Source organism: Notothenia coriiceps, unplaced genomic scaffold (assembly GCF_000735185.1).
Source record: "Notothenia coriiceps isolate Sejong01 unplaced genomic scaffold, NC01 NC01_scaffold00006605, whole genome shotgun sequence".
Lineage (NCBI taxonomy): Eukaryota > Metazoa > Chordata > Actinopteri > Perciformes > Nototheniidae > Notothenia > Notothenia coriiceps.
The window spans coordinates 209727-223631 of NW_011339306.1; the positions used below are offsets into that span (position 1 = coordinate 209727).

General features: G+C 42.2%; 1 protein-coding gene across 4 annotated transcripts; it reads right to left on the minus strand.

Moving 5' to 3' along the window:
• Positions 1–159: 159 nt before the first annotated feature.
• Positions 160–13309, minus strand: ift43 (intraflagellar transport 43 homolog (Chlamydomonas)). Of its 4 annotated transcripts, none has more exons than XM_010769176.1 (10): positions 13181–13287; positions 11488–11589; positions 11371–11379; positions 8967–9037; positions 6456–6491; positions 5620–5666; positions 1779–1842; positions 897–972; positions 710–772; positions 160–474 (listed from the first exon to the last, which is right to left on the minus strand). In XM_010769176.1, the coding sequence occupies exons 1-10, from the start codon at positions 13223–13225 to the stop codon at positions 364–366; spliced, it is 624 nt and encodes a 207-aa protein (XP_010767478.1). In that variant the 5' UTR covers positions 13226–13287; the 3' UTR covers positions 160–363. The 4 variants fall into 4 exon arrangements, with proteins under 4 accessions (XP_010767478.1, XP_010767477.1, XP_010767481.1 ...); XM_010769175.1 differs by having other exon boundaries at positions 11371–11391; XM_010769179.1 differs by having other exon boundaries at positions 11371–11391; positions 13130–13214.
• Between the last annotated feature and the right edge of the window lie 596 nt (positions 13310–13905).

Consider the following 13905-nt stretch of genomic DNA (forward strand, 5'->3'; position numbering starts at 1 on the left):
TGGACTTGTATAAGGGTGTTGATAAAGCTGGAACTACAGGGAGGGCATTTTTTATCTGCGACAGCTTTTTTCAGGGAGCTTTTAAAGAAAATCAGTTTGCCTTTTGGCTGTTTAGGGGAGAAACTAAAAGGGTGAAATTCTAAAAACTCTAAACCAAGACAGGGTAAAACATCACTGCACTGTTCAATGCACAGTGACCTTTATTTAGAAAAAGATGACAAACAATGTATATACACTTTACAAAATATAAATTCTGGGTAACAAACAGTAATTAAAGTTAATATAACCAAAGTCACTGGCCCTTCTGTGTAATGGACATTCAGCCTGTTCCCACTGGAGCCTTTTGAAGTCCAAACCTCTTCCTCAGGTTACAGGCAACGCAGCCTGATCCTCACTCTCTCCTTGATCCCATTCCATCAGCAGCTCTGAGGACACCTCTGTAAACAGATGATCCCAGTCCCAGATCACATCATCCTGCAGAGCAGAAGAGGGGGAGAGAAGAAGAATTAGAGAGGCAGAGGGGAGACATCCCAAGGAGGAGAACAAGGGGAACAGAGACCAGGGGAAGGAGAGCAGAGGGTGTTAATGTACACATCGTAAATCTTGATTACCTGGGAGACAGAGTGGCAACCTCCCCTGGTGCTCCAGAAACAGCTGGACATGCATTCGCTGGGAGCTCACAAGCTATATTTACTAACAATTCACTCACCTCTTTCACCTCCTGCTCCGGAGCTAAAACCTTGGTGAGGAGCTTCAAGTCGATCTCTCCGTCCTGAAGAAAGATCACAGTACACTTCACTTGGCTTGCACAAACAGAAGTCATGTGCTTTGCTAAATTAACCACCTTGACAAGAAGAGACGTGGCATAAATATATGAAAAAATGCCCTTGACTTACTAAGGGCTGGAACGCAGAGTAATACTTCAGATCATTGTCCAGATCTCTGTAGGTCACCACCCGGTTCACCTGCATGCTAACAGGGGGACAGAAAGACAGAATACGCATTAGATACACAAACAGACTTTCATTTCGATCAGGACAACACGTAGCAGAAAAACAAAAAGGCTTGCCGACTGCATTGCTTACACGCTACATGAAATAAAGAGTGAGAAGTGGCTTTGCAGAAGTTTGTGCACAACGAAGCTTCAAGACTTCAAGCAAAGACCACAGAGAGCAGGAGATTGTTGCCAAGTGGTAAACGCTTCAAATTGAAACCCAGCTGCTTATCTGTGGGTTGGAATTAAGTGGGGGGGCTCTCAAAGTGGCCGGGGCCTAGCAGTGCATGCCAGTCCTACTTACTGCACATTACACGCTACATTGCCCCTGCAATGAGTTCAATGTGGATATTATCTCGCACAGAGAGCAAGCCCCAGCCTAATAACCTCCACCGCTGTCATAGCCTTGCTACATATTCGACACATGTCGGCATGTCTCTCACTGCCCTGTAAATCAAAGGGCCCGGTTAGTAGGGACCCTGGTAACAGAGTTGCATAAATCACACCCAACTGTTATTTCTCCATTTCAGCCCGATAAAGCAAGACTCTGCAACGGCACGAGTGGAGGACGGGTAACCATCAAAGTCACCAGAGCAGGCTGCTGATCTAATGTCCTCGCACGGACAAAGGTTAACTGCTGGACATGGGGACACGCTGTGTGTGTGTGTGTGTGTGTGTGTGTGTGTGTGTGTGTGTGTGTGTGTGTGTGTGTGTGTGTGTGTGTGTGTGTGTGTGTAAATCCTTATTTTCCATGAACTTCAAAAAGTGTGCGTCAGAAGGGTACCTTGGTGGAGCTGCTATTTGGTTGTTGAGATCTTCTTCCTGTACTTCTTCGAGGTCTGGAATTACTATAAAAAACGTAGACCACAGCATTTAGCAGAAGACATGATAACATTTAAAAAAGTGCCAACATTTAAGATAATCTGATAAGCAGCACAACAACAGAACCATTTATGAAAAATGCGGTAAATCCCCTGTGTACGGCTGCTTGGATTGCACATTTCTGTGTGAACATGGGTGTGTGTGACCATGTCTGCGTGGCACTTCCTCCCCTCCCTCTCTCTGGTAACATCCTCATAAGAGCTGCCCTGTCACAATAGCCATGCGGCCATGAATATTCAGGAGGCGAGGCGGCAGCTCTTCCTGCTGTGAGAGGGGCGCTGGCCAGGGGCTCCCCAGAAAGCACCCCCTGCTACCTTAGCATTTGGGCCCTGTCAGCGCCACCCACCCCCAGGACCCTCAGTGGCCGGCGGGCCGACCTCCATGTCCACTCTGCCACTCCGACTGGGGCGGCATCCAGCCATGTGCAAGAGTATTTGCTTGCGGGCCCATCTGTGTGGGGTCGGAAGTCACCGTGCGGCCTGGCAGGGGCTGCAGAGCCAGGAGCCGCCAACCCGCTGCTCAAACAGTGGGAACCCACTTTAATTGGCAAAACGCAACAGGACAGAGGATGGCTCCACTCCCAAGAAGGACAGGGCAAACTTTCACAGCATTTTTCAAATGGACATTTTTTTGGAGCAGGGAAATGAAAGAGGCATAATAAGGGATATAGATAAACTGGATCAAAACATGATTTACTGAATAATGAATAAAGAAAGTGCTCAAAGACTCTTGTAATTAGATGTTGTTGTGTGATGGCATTTTAAAGGTAACTGTATAGCCTAAGAAGAATGTACAAAACAGTCAATAAAAAACATCTGCCCTGAAGGAAAATGTGTTAACTTTGGGTGGGATGTGAATTTCCTGAACAATATTTTGTGGGGGACAGCAGACTACACATCCTTATTAGCTCTACACCTGAGTGTTGACAGTGAGAGAGAGAGAGAGAGAGAGAGAGGAACAGACGGATAGAAAAAGAGAGCTGGACTGCATGAAGAGGGTTCTCAGTAATCTCTAACCACAGTACTGCACCCTGAGGGGAAAGTCAATAGTGGAGCTAAATAGAGGTGAGGAGATGGAAGTGTGCATCTGATGTGAGGAAATATCTGGGCATCTATGTCACCATCCCTTTCAAAATACTCCTGAAAATAAACTAGAGTTGAAGAGACATCCACCTTTGAAGGAGCACTAAAATTCAGTTCTTCATGAAAGTTATGGACGAAGAGAAATCATTTAGATTTTGAGCCCTCAACTTTCACATGATAACAAAAGCTCCCCCTCTGTTGATAACTTATTTCTTTCTCTTTTTTTAATTAAACCAAATTAATAATGCCACGCTCGTTTAGCCGCTGACAAGATTCATCTGTGTTTCTGATATCCAAATAAATGCGGGCGCGGGTATTTCATATTCATGAGGCCGCGGTGACACTTTGTCCTCTCATTTACAAAGCACAGCGTTCAGCAGAATCCATCCCCCCTGGACCCCCAATCAAATGTAATGGTCTTAGTGCGATGACATCAAAAAGCCTTGCTGTCCGACTCTTTGCAAACAGCTTCCTGGGTTGTCTATCCCTCCACACACACTTTTTCATTTCAGCCAGTAATGCACTATTAACACACTTCACGAGAGTTCAATGTGAAGCACAGAGGCATTTGTTGTCTATATGCAAAGTCTATTATTAAGTGAAAAAAGGAACAACATTTTTAAATGAGCTTCAAATTCAACCTATTACTGGAGGTCAAGCGGGGCATCAAAGCAGCCGCAAACAAGCCGTGTTTTCTCCACACGCAGAGGGCAGCTCCATCAGGAGGAGCGGTCCCTCCTGCTTCACCTCCACTCACTTCCTCCCTGGGCTGGACATGCATCAAGGTGGCTTTTGTCTGGCAGCGAGCAGGCCAGGCGTATCCTTATTACCCGCCCGCGTCCGGCTGCCTCGCTGGAGCATGTAAATATCAAAAGGGGATCATTTGCTGTGAATGTAGACATACTCCCGGCAGGCACACGCCAGTCAGCGACTCTGCCGAGACGGGCCCCCTCTTTACATCACTCGGGCTCCTATAATCTACGCAGGGGGGCCAGCACAATGATTATAGGCACTGAATACATTTGAAAGGCTTATGGGAAAAATATTTAACACATCACTGAGTAAGAGCAAGACAGTGAGACATGAAGCAGATGAGTGTTTTTGCGATACTGGTGCTTTTTTAAGTGACCGGCAGGAGGCTGTGGGGTCAGCTGATGGGAGGATGGGAGCAGGGGACTGGGGGGCTAGCCTTCTCTCTCGGTGTGCGTGTAGCCAGTGGACATAAGGGATAAGGGTAGGGGACATAATCAAGATCGCAGGGGCTATCTCACTAACCCTCAGCTCTGTAATTTCCAATGCCCCTGCCTCCGGCTCTGTATTAAGAGGTCTCCCTCACCAGAGTAATAATCTTTCCGGCGGCATTAACTGCAAGAGAACCAAACTGCTGGACTTTCATTCAACTGGCAGGTTGAGCCAGCGCATACTACAGAGTGACAGACATTGAGAGTGTGTGTGTGTGTGTGTGTGTGTGTGTGTGTGTGTGTGTGTGTGTGTGCGCGCGTGTGTTTGTGTGTGTGTGTGTGTGGGTGTGTGTGTGTGTGTGTGTGTGTGTGTGTGTGTGTGTGTGTGTGTGTGTACATACAAAGTAGAGATTAGAGAGGTTATACAGTACCTCAAACCCTGCAGTTTATGTGAAATTCATTGTGACTAATCAGTACATTTAGAATTGTACTTTTTTTTTTTTTTTTTTTAAATGGTAGTTTCCCCATTTTCAATGAAAAGTTAGATTTTTTAATGAAAATATAATACAACATGAAATATAGGGTAATATAGCAACATTTACATTAGGGCAGTGAGATTATTAAATACTGTTGATCCATGTTTTCTGAACTTTTTTAAATTATAAAAAGTTAGATATTGAAAAATGGGATCCATTTCTTTTTCATTATTTACATTTGTCTTGGTTTTCAGTTTTACATGTATTCTCCTTCTTATGGTCATTATAATAATCTCACAATATTCTGAATTTAGAAACATTTAATACAGATGTTTTGCCCATAAACAGCATCCCTTTCCCTGAAACAGTGATGTGTAGAAGTCCTTCAGTGTCAGCTGAGCACTCACGCTGCTAACCGATCTTTACCAAGGCAGTTTGAACCTATTTCCCCAGCTGCCTGCCGTCGCAAAACAGAACAATTATTCTAGGCAGGGTTCAGCTGAAATTTCCCTCCTCAGTCCTGACATTGTTTGTGGTGAGCAGAGTTGGGCCCTCAGGTGACTCAGTTAGAGCTAGATCTGTATTCAACAGCAGCTGCCAGACACACTCTGTGCATGCGTGTGTACATGTGTGTGTGTGCGCATGTGTGTAACTGCTCTCAGTAGTGAGGGAACACTGATCTCCTGCCACACCATTCCCCATCACCTAATAGATTTAACCCTATTTAATGAGCATGTTCACTTGTGGTTGTCCTCAAAGGAGCCAAGCTTCTACAGAGTCACGCAGTGGTCAGAAGCAGGAACACAGATGCAGAGCTCTCACAGATAACTCCATGCTGGATTCAAGGAGAAATATGGTGTGAGCATCAGTGAAAAGTGATGATCTGACTGCCTGCTTATCTGCTCTACTTCCAGAGGATGAATGTGCCGCTGGAAGCACTGGAGGGCTCCTCTTTTGCCCGTGAGGAAGGGACACAGAGTGGGGGACAGTGAGGATGCTCTTACCTCCTTCATCATCTGATCCCTGGGGAGTTTGTGGTCGCAGGCGGCGGCTGTAGAAACAGGAAGTGTGAGAGTATGAATTATTTAAGGCTTTCAAAATGCAGCCTGACGGTGAGGTCATCATAATGAGAGAGTGAGAAGGATCCTGGGCTAATTTGCTTTGATGATGGGCTGGTTTTGAGTCTTTCTTGTGGAATTCAGAAGTTTTACTGCTACTGGACTTCTGAAAACTCTCTTTCAAAAAAGCACTGATGGTGCTTTAAGACGCTGCTGTGCTGTGACCGGTCTACAGCCATTGACAAGATCACCTCTAGGATTTGAAAAAAAGTATAAAAAATACCCAGCTCAGGCAGCAGTCTGAATAAGTATTACTGAGACAAGGCAGTTGTGACAGGAGCACAACATAAGGGACTTTTCTGCCGGGTAACAACTTCTACACACAAAGCCTCCGTCTCACTGCAGCCATTCAGGCACCGGGCTCCAACTGCGACGATGAGTAAAACATAGATGACTTCGTCCTCTAGCTGCCTCTCCTCATGATGTCTATTCTAGTCACAGAATGATGTAAAGGGGGGTTGGGAGGAAAAAATAGAATAACAGGAAAACTTGGCTCCTAACGGCAATAAAAGTGATGACAACTCAGTCAAGCCGTTTTTTTAATCATGTTAAGTGATTGTTCTTGGAAGGCAAGGATTAGTTGCAACCAAGGACAATCTGAGAGTACAGCGCTGTTTTCACTTTACTGCAAAATAACTAACATTTTAGTGACCTATTTTTATCCAGCCACACAGACCGGCATTGAATGTGTAGGAATACAATGAAATACGGAGTGAACGTACTCTTCCAGATCCTCTGCTGCAGGCCTTCTGGAGGATCTGTGAAGCAGCAGAATAAACAAATGTCAAACAAATTAAATATCACACGTTATTTAAAATGTTTGCTTACTTCTAAACAATTGGAAGTACAGAACTCGAGCTGTACACAGTACATACTGGTTATACATTCTTAGTCCTTAGAGGGATTTTAATAAATACATCCTGTTATATATGTATCTAATGACTGTAATTCTGCTTTATCAGACGAAGTGGGGTCTAGAATAGTTTTGACTTCTCCTCGTCTCGTTCTGGATCGTGCGGTTATTTTCTGAATTGTGTCCGTGTACACAGCTCAGCTAGAACAGAGCATGCCAGACAACATAGTGTGTTTTAACACGTCTCTGCCTCTACACAGTATTATTAGCATCCACTGTATATTTAAATAAGTAGCAATCCCATCAGGAATCAAATAAAAACAATATTATTATTACCTCAGAAGTATATTACTATATCAACCATCATTGAAAAATCACAGTAAGTTCTATGTGCTTAAAAAAGCAGCTTAAACTTTTGTATAAGGTGTTAATCTTTTTCTCCTGATGCAAAACGCTGTTGGTTCTGGTTCTCCTGGTTGAGTAGTGCCCCCTACTGGATGTAAAAGTAACACATCCTGTGCAGCAATAGTGGTTTTTACTGTCATTTTCATCATTTCATACTGCTAGAAATCAAGGTTACTGATTTTAAGTGAATACAAACGTCTAAATAAATGTACATTCATCCAAAAAGTATATAAAAATGTGCCCTTCACTTAAGCAGCTACTGCATGTTTATATTTAAAATCACTGCATACAAATGGAAGGGGCTAATTCAGGGGCTCCAAAAACAGAGAGGCAGTAAAGACGTCACTAGAAAAGCAAACCAAAGCTTCCACATCAAAAGCAGCACCTGGACCCCAGGTTCAGAACATACTTTTAGTCAACCATTAGACATTGTTCTCCTTTAAGTAGCTTTTTTCTATTAAAAGGGTTTTCCTGCAGGAGTCTGAACAATTGATATGGCTCATTTTATTTGGGAATTTGGGGCATACAAATAAATGAGACTTGACAAGCAGAGCAGATATCATTCAAATTCAAGAAAACAAACTCAAAAGAAATAAAGCTTGCTACACATAACCATCCTTAGAGCAAAGTCATTTTTAGTAGATACTCATCAAATAGCGTTCATCTGAAAACACATAGACATTTAAGTTATGATGCATTTGTTTTGTGTATCGGATTATTCATCTTTAAAAGAAAAATGTAAGGGGAGATCCAATTTAAAAAGAAAGAATGACATAAAAAACAACTAGCTACCCAATTCTCTAAAAATGTTTCCTCCTGTTCTCTCTGAAGGTTTCCATGAGTCCACCCAGGCAGGGCAGAGCGGAGGGAGCCCACCTGCCTGCCCTTGGACTGTGTCCTGTCTGGGGGTGGGGGGGGCGGGGGTGGCGACACTTAAGACACATTACAGGCCCCTTGATTAAGACTCATGTAAGGCAAAGCGATAGACATGGTAAAACTGTCTGGAAAAAGTTGTTAGGGATAAAATATATTGTGACAACCTGGTTTCAAAGGTTCATCAATAAACTGACAGATCATTTAGTGTCAATTAGAAGTGATAGATCGACAAATCCCGGGATTTCTGCGCTGGGATTAGTGGGAGGAGGGCGTCGGTGATTGAGCATGAGGGGTGACATTGAAGGGAAAAGTCCTTGCCGGTTCCAGGGGGGACCATTACTTACTTTGTTCAGAGAGGATCAATGCGTGCGCAAAACCCTTTTACACCTCCTGTATTTCAATCGCTTTGAGACTGCGAATCAAGCCGGGTTACACAGACGCAGAGAAGCGACACGCTGACCTTCTGTGAGAAAGGAAAGATCTATTGAGTTTTCTGTTTTCCCTGCTTGCACTAACGGTGCAGTAAACTACGCAAATAAGCACACTTGCCTCAGTGTGTTCACTTCAATGCATCTCCTATGCTCTCACCTCCACTCAGAATGAGAAAAGGAGCGTTGTAGAGAGGCCGTTCCACACTAGCAGAGTTGATTTAGTCATGTACAGTATATAGATTTAGATGTGTAAGTGGTAGGCGAAGGCTGAGTGGGAAACATGTTCCATCTGTTCCAAATACTTTGTAAACCCTCCGTGTTGTGCTCCCCATGTAAAGAGCAGCCTGCAGTGGTAAGGGGTGATTAAGTGGCTTGAACCCTGGTGATGAAGTGGCTAGCTGACTAACAGTGCCCTCCTGTGGCTGATGCATTAACCATGTCAATTACCGCCTTGCTCACAGATGAAGACGAATGGAGAGTTGCTGCTCAGACAGGCTTCCTCTAACCTTGTTGATTCACAGCCTGAGTGCCAAATATGCACTGATAAATAAGCTCATTCAACAGCATGAGAGTTCATTAATAACACATAAACCCGAGACCACTGCTCGCTGTCTCCGCCTTCCGTAGTGTGGCTACGGGAGACGGAGGTAAAAGGTAGAGAAACGTACTTGGCAGAACCAGAACCAGAGCTTTCTTCTGCCCAGCCGCCCTGCCGCCGGGCCGGTTTAGGAGGAGGACCCTGGAAGAAGAGAGAACTTTCATTTGTTGAAGATTTATTCACTCATATACAATCTAATTGTTATCTGGCTTTATTCTTGGAGCAATACGTTGAAAGGTTAATGTTTGTGTATGAAATAGCTTTAAGATTTGTCATAATTATAGGTTACATCAATAACTGTATGATAAATATGCTAATAGGCTTTATTGTGTCAGAAAAACATCATTTTTGAAAAAAGGAATTTGCCAGTAGGTGGCTCTCTTACCTACAATAGAAAAAACGGACCTCATTAAAATAGCAATAATGTAAAGGACAATAAAAATGCTTACTTTAATTGTCCCCCTAAAGGCTCGGGGATCATTTAAACTAAGTTTCACCTCTGTAATATTTATGTTTCAAGCTACCGTCATGTAGCTCATGTAAAGTAAACAATAGGCCTGGTATGTGCCGCACACAGTCGTCTATATGCACTCCATTGTTTTGTTTATTTGTATAGTTTTCAGTACCGTCCATTTGCAGCACCAAACGTATGGGGCAGAGTGTGGGAACTGCCACGGCCTGTAAGTCAGACCCTAAAATACATCAGGAGGAAAGAAATGACCCTCTCCCTCTCATTCTTTGATTCTGAAAATAGTAAAGCAAGTATGCATCTCGATCCTGAGACCGGGACCCTGAGACCGGCGCTTGAATGAATGAATTCCTCCGAGCACGCGAGGGTGGGCACTAGACAAATGGATTATGAAAAAAAAAAAAAAGGCACAACATTTCTCATTACTAAATTGGGTCTGCAGAGGACAAAGTGCTCGTGAAGAATTTCTTTCGTTTATGATGAAAGGGGAAATAATCTTTCATGGCTGGTTCCTTCACCAAAGCCATTTATAAATCTGAATGTGGCCATTAAGCAGGGCAGAGGGAGGGGGAGCCACTCTGCTCCGCTGTATATTACCATTCATCGAGAGAGCTGAGGCTGAACAAGCTCACTCAACTTCCTGTAATTAGTAACTGTCTCTTTATTAAGAACAAAGGGGATTACCATAACGACAATTGAGTCATTTTAAGCAACATTCCTTCAAGTGATGTTTGTTAAATTCCACTTGTTTGGTATTTCTGACAGTGAAACATTTTCACGAGAGATAGAAAGGTCAAGTGTCTCTGAGTGCAATAAATCCATCCTGTGACAGTTATTTCACTCTAAAGAAATGGAGAGGACCATAAGTGTCCTGAGAAACTAAACAAATCTGTGCCTTGAATACTTCATGACCAAATATGAACTTCACAGTCCTAGTAAAATAGTTATGGCTGTAAAGGCAATTAACTTAGCTCCTGAAAGCTCTAATTTAGGATTCTCTGATGGTCTCTAGGGCAAGGGACTTGTGGTGGCCAAACCCTATGAGCCCATAAAAGCAAATTAGTCTTTGTTTTAAAGGACGTCAGGAATGTGACCAATCAGTTGGGTATTTTAGGCAGAAGAGGCCAGGGTTGATAAACGAAGACTGCAAATAAACCCACCCAGTCGCACGACACTCTGGAAAAATGTATTGCATGTGCACAGCAGGTCACAAAGGGCGCGAGAATACTGGTTCATACATTAGGGATGTTGGCCTAATTTGGGTAGATTAGCCTAAAGCTAAAGCATTGCTGGAATGTTTTACTTCGGGAATGTTGGCTGGTTTACAGTTTGCCAATCTGGAGGGATGTGACTGATTCCATAAATGCCAATGATAGTGGAGTGAAATGATTTGATATATTTCCACTGTCCTCAGATTTGACTTCTCTCATATATTGGTGCCCTATATTAAGTCTAAATTTAGCAACTTGTTTTAAGAGGCAGACATCACAAGGAAAACTTTACAACAACATATCTGCACAGACTCAAAGTGGCGGAATGAAAAGTTGGTAGAGTCATGGGGACTTTAGTGATGTCATCTGCTTGTGTTTCAATTAGGCAATTTACAAGAGAACAATAACTAAGCTTTGTGACTAACGTTTAAAAGGGTTTTAGAGCTTGTATGAAGGGACACTTTACATTTCATGCAAGCACATCAGAGTCAATACACACATCATTCCTAATAATAATTGAAAATCAGACTGTTTTTTTCTCTATGCTTTGAAACGGTACAAATATTGTAACTTAAATGTCTGTGCATTAATGAGCCCTCTATTTCAACGTTATACTGCGTAAGTCAAGCTGTGATACGGTGTGTGGTTCAATGTGAGAGTGATGAGCCCTGGATATCAAATCCAACCAGCTGAAAGGTGGAAGGAGAACGAGTGTAAAATAGTATAAAGTTGATGTCTGGAGAAATAAGCAGCAGAAGCCATGCAAATTCACCAATTTCTTTCATGCTACCTACCTCATAGTCCTCATTTGATTCATGTATGAGACAAAAACAAAATGCATATTGATGAAAATTATGGTAAAGGGAAATGATAACATGCCCCTAAGTGTCGACTATCATGTGTTTACATACTTCTCCCATTGAAGCAGATGTGGAGGACTTCCTTATGGGACGAGAATCTTCGAACGATGATTGGTCAGCTGCAAGGCGAGCTCTTCGTCCAGACTTTGCAACCTGGGAAAAGTGCAGGGAAAAAAAAAATGTTGATAACAGAAAGCCAGAGAAGCTCTTCCAAACACTACCAAATACTTTGTGGTTTGCTTTGCTTTAATTGTGCCATTTTTTAGGGCACAATGTGCAGATGTCGCAATATATATATTGTTTCAATAGAGGATCATTTTTGTTTTTTTCAACAGCTTTCATGTCATGTGATCCACTGACTCCAGATTTATACCAGAAACTTTTACTACACTGAAAAATGAAGTCCCACCTCTTTTTTATTGGATTTTAGGGCTTCTTTTTTATGAATATTCTGCTGTTTTTTATTAAAGGTCTTCCATATCCTATGACCCAGTGACTCCATATATATTCATCAATTTGCATTGCTACACTGGAAAAGTAGACACTCCTCGTTTTATTGGATTTTAGTCCAGAAAAAGCAGTTTTTGTAGTGGAAAGTTGAATTTCTTTTTAATAGCTTCCATGTCATGTGACCCAGTATATCAAAAATGAATGCAGCATGTTGTTACTACACTGGACACGTAGGACACACATCGTATTTTGAGTCATTGGGTCACATGATATGGAATTGATGAAAGAAAATCAAAATACAAAAACAATGCTTAATTTCAATAGTCATTTTCCATATATAATAGAAAAGGCAATGAAATCCAATAGAAAGTCTGTCATACTTAGAAATAAAATGAGGAATTGATTTGGAGTCACTGGGTCACATGAATGGGCGCTATTGAAAAAAAATTGAATGATCCCCTGAATTCAAATATTCAATCAATTCATGACACGTAAGTTATCATCAAAAAATGTGTGCGAAATAAAGACACATTAGTGATTTCTATGTTTAAGCATAATTTCCCCTAATGAGCAAGTAAGCACGCAGGTATTGAAAATAAAATTGTGTTTTTCATTTTAAGAGTATTGACCATTTATTGATGGTCCTTAAGTAAAACACCTGTGGTTAAAAGTGAATGCTAACTGTCCTCTGAAGTCATAGTCTGTGAGACCAGGAAAGAAGACTGGTGTTAACGTCTGTCAAATATCCAACCTAGCACTAACTTTAGTATTTCTAACACTGTGTCAGAGCAGTCCACTATATATTTGTTTTCTAGAGAAAGGTTGTGATAGCATTTGTATTACAGTATAGGTACACCAGAAAATGAACGTTTGTTTACGTTTTCGATGGAGTTCAGCATTCACAGTTGGAAAAGAAAAAGAACATACAATTTAGCACAGCATCTGCAAATGATGTATCCGTGCTTTGCATGATGGGAAATTTAGGCTAGCACCACTTAGCTAGTCAACGTTAGCTATATGCGCAGACAAACCTTCAAGCTGCCGTTGTTAAAAAACGGTAAATGGTAATGTCTCTCCGCTGCTAACAGGTTTGTTGGTTTGTTAACTTATTCGCCGAGTGGCTAATACGTCTCATTTGTTAGCTTAAACGCTAAGTAGCTAGCAATAGTCGCGCTTCACAGGTTCTTCTTCAGGTACTTTATGATCCCTACTCTCTATTTACAGCGCATGAGTTTAACGTTACCTCTGCCTCTTATGTCTTGCTCCCTTCTCTGCGATTTACCGAGTCACTCACATTTTTAACTGCTCCAGTTTCTCCAAGCTGAAAGTTATCTTCCATGTTTCTCCTCCTTGCTACCCCTCCAGGCAGGACAGCGTCTTCCTGTTAACTACGCGTCACATGGCAACGCTCTCCATGGTAACGCCAATCAGTAGAAAGTGTGTGTTCAAGTCTGTCTCCGTGAAGTGTTCACGGATTTTCTACGATACACAGAAAGTAGGGTATAGGTATTTTTTTACTCCACTAAATTAATTTTTTCACATTAGTTACTACATTTGCAGGAAGCAGGTTCATACTATTAATTCATAAATTAGATCAACTATTAGGCCTACGATGTGCAATAATATGGATGGAGATACCTGGCAGTATACATAGGCTAGTTATTATTATCTCATCCATTACCAGCTACACCATTGAAATGATAGCCACATTGATGTAAAATATATCTGAAGTAAAAAATGACCCTGGCCTGGCCTCATAACATCAAGTGAGTATACTTTCCTAAAATTAGAAAGCTAAATGCCTTGAACACTAAAGCATGCATGCAGTTGTAGTCAAAGCTCGTGCCAAATATTTACTCAGTGTTGTTGTTAGGTCAGTAAAAAACAAGGGAGGGAAAGGTTAATAGAAGAATGATGTCATCTAAACAATCAGAGTCAGAGTTTGCCTTAAACAATCAGAATCGTTCCCACAACTCCCACGTCTTTGTCATCTTCCTCAGCCATAATCAAGTAGAGTCT

Excerpts from the sequence above, each read along its gene's own strand:
- ift43 (XM_010769175.1), bottom strand. The coding sequence starts at position 13,225 with ATGGAAGATAACTTTCAGCTTGGAGAAACTGGAGCAGTTAAAAAT. Across the intron at positions 6,492-8,966 it reads TCTGGTTCTGGTTCTGCCAA|ATCCTCCAGAAGGCCTGCAG; the intron begins GTACGTTTCTCT and ends GCTGCTTCACAG. Across the intron at positions 5,667-6,455 it reads GCAGCAGAGGATCTGGAAGA|CCGCCGCCTGCGACCACAAA; the intron begins GTACGTTCACTC and ends CTGTTTCTACAG.